A 6,594-nucleotide genomic window follows, 5' to 3' on the forward strand; every position below is an offset into this window, starting at 1 on the left:
TAATGTGTCTAGTAACTGTAACAAAATTAGGTATGTGGCTATCCTCCTCTAGCATAACACCACCATCCACAAAGATTGACCTCTTTTTCTTCACGCTCTTCTCCCTGCTATATGACCTATTCATCTTTGGACTTTGCAAACCCATTCGGACCACTGCATGTCTTTGCACCTTTGAGGTAAGCATTATACTTTACACTTTCTAGCACTGCCATTGCCATGTCTGCCCATGCAGCTTCATACAAACTAATTTTTTCTTTGAAACCAAATCATGCCCGCATGCTAGCATGTTTGCTCTCAGACAAGTTAGGGTTAGGGATAAAAATGCCAGACTCACCTTGCATAACAAATCGTCCTCCCCAATGTGAAACTCTGACATCCCACCAAGCCAACCAAGTCTCTAGACATGAAACCTCTCCATCAATACTTTAATCTTGTGTTCTTCTTGGGAGGAAGGATTAATGCACTTCATAGTATGACGGATCATGGATTGCTCCCAATGGAACACACATGATCGTTCCTTGGCAGGCATAGCCATATTGGGACCTCCAAAATAAATGGTTTTGACTGCTATCCAATTTGCATTTGCTTCATCATCCATGAAACCTCTAAACGTGGGCTTATCATACCCTTGGACTTCAACCACCTTATTGAGCATCCTACAAAACTCTATTTGTGCAAACTTATTCTCCACAGTAAATTCACATGTTGCAATTGTCAGAAGTTCACGCACAAACGGATCATAAACATGTGCAGACATTGTTGGCCATCCATGCACACGATGCACATGATCAAAGTGCACCCACACGTGTTCCAAGTTTCCACTCGGGCGCATTCGATTAACTAGATCAACCCCACTTCCCGTACCAATGGTTGACATCTTAAATACATGTGGCTGTTGTCCATCTCCAAGTTAGCCAAGAAAAAGAACATCGTGAATGTATGGATACCTACTCTTGGTCTTTAGATCAAGCACTGCTTCTAAACCTTTTGCACTTATGCTTTTTGATCGTTTGGCACATTCCAAGCTTCTCTCAATCCTTCGCTTGTTTGACAAAGGCGTGATTGTGTCAAGAAATTTAGAAAACTCACCGTCTTCAATACATTTGGTGTTCTCAGCATTCTTCATAAAGAGCTTTTCCATTATAAAATCTTGAGCAATTGTACGCTCCAACTGCTTCGCTGTGGTAAATGGATTTGCAAAAGCACGAGTTTGTAGCACTGATGCAACTTTTTCTTCATTTGATTTGGACCTTCCTGCTCCACATGGATGGTGATGCTCACCTAAATGTAACACGCATCCGGTCCAACTTTGCTTATCTCTTGGCATACAATAATAAATAACTGCTGGACAGATGGCCACACATTCAGGCATTTGAGAGAAATGACTGCATATCAAGGTGCCATAGTCAGGTGTAAGCATGTCTTGTGGGGAAGACTTTGAAAGGCAACCACGCCAATGAACCTCATTATATAATCTAGTCTTTAGATAATATGGACAGTTAATGTTATGACAGCACAAGTGACCTGAGCATCGCGACTGAACCGAACAATGCCTGTAAAAGTGTCACTACTGCATGTGACATATTCTATCCACATGTGACGATCATTTCTTTGCTCCATCCCTGTCATTCCACTAGCGTCACCAGAAGGTGGCAACGCAAACGCAACATAGCCATCATAATGCACAGGCAGCTCTTGAACTTGAATGATATTCTTTGCTTGTTTTAGTGCCAGATAAAGATTGCTCTGCAAGGCATTGAACGTATGATTTCAAGCACGCTAGAAGAACCAAGCTTCTCAAACTCATCAAATTCCAAATTGACTATTGCTTGTGTAGACTTGATTCTATTGTCATGTACTACAATGCGAACCTTGAAAAACTGACACTGGTTGTGATTATAGAAGGAAAACCTCATCACCATGAGAAGTTTCAATTACTTCTATTTTTTACCTGGTCTCCACTTAAAGTTAAGGGACAAACTAAAGCCAGTAGTTAATTTGAAATGTTGTCTCACAGAGGCTACAGGCAGGGCATATGTGCTACCTTCAAAGATAAGAACAAGCTTTTGGCCACCTTGCGGCCCATAGATAGTGATATGCCTAGCCATCACATAAAACTATTCTAATGGAAGTTGGAGCAATAGGATTACTTCTCAAGAACTGCAAAGTGGGGAAATTGAAAAAGACCAAAGTGAATTGATTTAGCTGCAGTGTGTGATGGTGGAGACGCCTCAGTCGTTGAGCATTCAAGAACGTCTCCTATCAATCATGTAAAATTCCATTTTTCCACCTCAAGTTCGTTGAAAAGGATCAAAATCTTATTGCCACCGTACGGAAAAAGTATGCCAAAGGTTTCGAGCCTTGGTATCCGCTCACTTGATGTTACCTTGGCAGATTGGTCTATGATGTATGAATCAAATTAAATTCTTTCTTTTGTCATTGGTATGCGTGATTATTAATATAGTCTTGCTTATTTTGGATTTTAGATTCAAATGAAAAAAGAGAAAGAGAAGAGAATGTCGAATGTGAAGCATGGTTTGTCTGACGAATACTTTAAAAGGAAGAGGAGAGAATTCACCAGGAGATCCCACACAAATATCAAGATCGTATTGGGAAGGTACTTTATTTGTTTGCATCTACTCTTTGTTTGTGGCGAATGGTACAATATGTAATTAGAGTAATTGTCATTTTTATACTCATATTGCAGTTACTTGACATAGTGGATCCCAACCTTGGGACGGATTGGCTAGCAAGGGTTTTATCTCTGAAATGGGGTAATGATAGATGGGATACATTGGAGAAATTTAACGTAATAGCACTCCAAGATGCCCATGTTCAAAACAAGATTCATTGGATTTATTTGCTTGAAGCGGACAAAATTACAAGGGGTGCATATGGTCTTAAGAAAGGAGATCACGTCTTCCGCATGTAAGATTATTGTGGATAATTAATCTTGAATATGTTGTACTGTCGTTTTTTTCTCACTCTTTTTGGGATTGTAGGTGGCTTCGTAGAGAGGGTTTTTTGGCACGAGTCTTTGAAAGAGCATTTTAGATTGTGTCAGTTCTTATGGATGTGCCTGGCGTTGTGCCTTTGCCACATGACTCTACCCTCATTCTATTTTGAGGAGATAAAATTTGAAGCCATGCCCTTTTTGTTTCCAATTGAAGTGTCTCTTGGAGCAAAGACGAAGGATGTGGAGAAGCAAGCATTGAAGAAGGTAGATACATTACGAATGGTAGCACAACGTTTGTCTTCAGGCGAAAAATTTATTAATTGCAATTTTATTAATTTGTTATGTTTATGTGATGAGCTTCATGTAACTTGTTAGCTGTTCATTGTAGATTCCTTATGTTTTTGGTATCCAAGAATGTATTACCTGCCATGCCTTTTTTGGCAAGACAGTGGATTCAGATGGCTACTCAAGACACATGCATGTACCCCTCTAGTATGCGCACCTTGAGTGCATGGGAGATGGAAAATTGTCCGTGGTGGATAGATATGGAAAAAGGTCGTGTTCTTGGTCATGAAAGAGAGCTACATGAGACGATGTCGGGGGATGTTGTGATGAAAAATCCACCAGCAGATAGACAAGAGGAGAGACATGCAGGTATGTTTCACTCTTTGGCATGCCAAACAACCATAAGTTAGTAGTATTTTGACTTAAAATGTTTTGTTTAAGATGCATGCAACTCTCAAAAGGAAAAGGAGACATTTGTGGATATGATCGTAGAGGAGGATGTGGGCTCAATGCGTCGTATGTCTTATAAAATTTTGTTAATGCTTTCCTAAAATATGCTTCATAGATGACTTATTTTATCTTGTTGTGATGCTCCACTGTCTTCTGGCACCCTCATGGCTAGGAAGACTATCTCATTTGTTTATCTTATGGAGTCTCCACTACAAAACATATCTAGTTTTGTTGACACACGGTGCATGGCCATAGTCGGGGACTACATTGCCCTTGCTACAGACTTCAAAGCAGGAGTCCGGAATCCCATATGGATCCCTGTACATGAGAATCTTTCACGAGCACGTTCGGAGGCTACACTAGATAATCGCGGGGGGAGATCCGTTCCATGGGCTGCTGATTTCATTTTTTTGGATCTCCCCTTTGGTGGGTCCCTAGTAGGCTCCTCTACTCTACCTCATTGGGACATTTGCAATGAGGATCATGTACGTGCTGGAATTCATTTGGCATTCTCGATGCTAGCAGATTCAGGTTGGCTTCTAATCATGGTGTCTACGACGGGTGAGATCCTTTTGTTTATGATCATGCCATAAGATAGTATAATCATTAAAGTGTTCATAATAATTAATTCTTTGAACAAGAGAGGCCATTGGGTGGGTGGAGAGGTTTTGTCGTGCTGCAGAGATGGTTGTTCATCGACGTATTGTAGTACTCCATCATGGAGCCTATGATCATTTTGAGAGTTTTGGCGGTCCCATTGAGGTGATACACTTGCTTTGTATTAATACTCCAATGATTTATGTTGTTGCTTTCTCTAATCATGCCTCTTTTGTTACAGTGTCTTTGCTCTGTGCTATTTATGGTTCATCGAGTAGGTATCCGTCCACCGTGCTTCATAGCAGAGAGCACAGTCCTATTTTCTTGCCTTGGTATGCAGTCATCGGATTCTTTATGATGCATCATGTTCTGGATCTCTCTCAAGCCAGATCATCTTTAGACGAGCCATGGCGAGCTGGATTGCAATGGAGCCATTCTTTTGTTGCATGCTTTATGGAGCTCCTTTGTCGGAGTGGAGGTATTTTCTTGGAGCTTGGATCTGGTACAACCCCTGCACTGGCAGCTTGTGTGGGATCAGGACGGACATGTGTTGCGCTCGACATTGATGAGCCATTGATTTCAGGATATGTGCTACCATTACTCCATCGTAGAAAGCGGAGCATAGAGGACCCCTCCACCTCCTTAGATATTGATGATGAGGGTGATATGCCATCGCGTGTCAATCCCTTTGATGACTAGTGAGACCCACGTCTTACTATGCCATTGACATTCCTTATGTTTTTTGTTATCCTTTTGATGCCAACATTGGTATTTAGTGTATATGGATATTGCTTCTATGTCTTGTTTAGTATTTTGCCTTGATGATGAATTTTCTTGTTGGTTGGAAGTTCCATGCCGATCTACATAGAGGAGATGGCTTGGAGCATGGAAGCGGACATGCGATACGATTCTGAAATCTGTGAGACACGTCGGAGACAAAATGTCTATATCAACGATGAGTGTGAGAATTGAGGGATTTGTAGCATATGGTTCTTGTCATGTTTTGATGGAAACTTTTGAGTTGATGTTCTAATGTTTTGAGTCGTGGATTCACTCTTTGGAACAATTTTGTTAGAATTTCAATTTCAAATCCTCCTGTGAGGTGCCTTAAATGGCTAATGGGTTTGTTTTGAAATATTGATCCATGTACAAAGGAAGCTCTGTCCATTTTTTTTTCAAAAACTAGTATTATGTTTTTCTTTGTTTTCTTGTTAGGTCATATGCATTGACAATGCGTTGGAGGGGGAAAGTCTACATCGACAATGAATGTGACTAATCATAAGAATTGAGAAATTTGTAGCATTGATGTTAGAATTGAAATTCATGTCTTGTTATTTTCATATAGTTCTTGTTACGTTTTGATGGAAATGTTTGAGTTGATGTTCCAATGTTTTGAGTCGTGGATGAGAAGTATTCACTCTTTGGAATAATTTGGTTAGAATTTCAATTTCAAATCCTCCTGTGAGGTGCCTTAAATGGCTAATGGGTTTGTTTTGAAATATTGATCCATGTACAAAGGAAGCTCTGTCCATTTTTTTTCAAAAACTAGTATTATGTTTTTCTTTGTTTATTGATGTTAGAATTGAAATTCATGTCTTGTTATTTTCATATGCTTCTTGTCATGTTTTGATGGAAACTTTTGAGTTGATGTTCTAATTTTTTGAGTCCTGGATGAGAAGTATTTACTCTTTGGAACAATTTTTGGTTAGAATTTCAAATGCTCATGTGTGGTTTCTTAAATGGCTATTGGTTTCTTTTTGAAATATTGATCCATGTACCAAGGAAACTATATCCATTTCTTATAAGAAACTAATATTATGTTTTGCATAGTTTTCTTGTTAGGCCATATGCATTGACAAGAACACCATCATAGATATTTGCTCGGGTTCTTGTATGCTCACTCACGCTTGCTCGGGCTATGGTAGAACTCTCCAAAGCACACCTTCTCATATATACTCCTTTAGGAACAATCTTTGGAGAGTAGGGTAAATTGTTTTCTCTTCCATCCTTAAGGTTTTATACCAATCCCCAGCCTTTTCACTCAAAGTTAGGCTTAAGGCATTGCTCTTATGTAATTCGTTGTGTTCTTGTAGGGAATTGCATATTTGTTCAAATACTTCAATATGCTTTCTAGCATCCCCGTCCCCATTGTATTTTTGTGTGAGCTTGGCCACTTGTACTGCCTTAGTTCTAGGCTCTCTATAAGGCGTGTTACACATATTTTCAGCAATAGATCGACCAATAGCTTGAGAAAATGTTTCCAAGTCACCCAAGTGAGCAGGTATAGTGGGGACATTTGCTCTCGA

The 6,594-nt window shown here is 39.8% G+C and overlaps 1 protein-coding gene across 1 annotated transcript; it reads left to right on the forward strand.

Moving 5' to 3' along the window:
• The first annotated feature begins 2,894 nt into the window (after window positions 1-2,894).
• LOC147447331 (uncharacterized) lies at window positions 2,895-4,987 on the forward strand. Its single transcript, XM_086524298.1, has 8 exons — window positions 2,895-2,928; window positions 3,003-3,010; window positions 3,188-3,248; window positions 3,332-3,374; window positions 4,167-4,265; window positions 4,333-4,453; window positions 4,530-4,566; window positions 4,872-4,987. The coding sequence occupies exons 1-8, from the start codon at window positions 2,895-2,897 to the stop codon at window positions 4,985-4,987; spliced, it is 519 nt and encodes a 172-aa protein (XP_086380424.1).
• Window positions 4,988-6,594: the final 1,607 nt, after the last annotated feature.

Source organism: Adiantum capillus-veneris, chromosome 11, assembly GCF_014529385.1.
Source record: "Adiantum capillus-veneris isolate H3 chromosome 11, ASM1452938v2, whole genome shotgun sequence".
Classification (NCBI taxonomy): Eukaryota; Viridiplantae; Streptophyta; class Polypodiopsida; order Polypodiales; family Pteridaceae; genus Adiantum; species Adiantum capillus-veneris.

Excerpts from the sequence above, each read along its gene's own strand:
- LOC147447331 (XM_086524298.1), top strand. The coding sequence starts at position 2,895 with ATGGTCTTAAGAAAGGAGATCACGTCTTCCGCAT. Across the intron at positions 4,266-4,332 it reads ACGACGGGTGAGATCCTTTT|AGAGGCCATTGGGTGGGTGG; the intron begins GTTTATGATCAT and ends TCTTTGAACAAG. Across the intron at positions 4,567-4,871 it reads ATTTATGGTTCATCGAGTAG|GATATGTGCTACCATTACTC; the intron begins GTATCCGTCCAC and ends CATTGATTTCAG.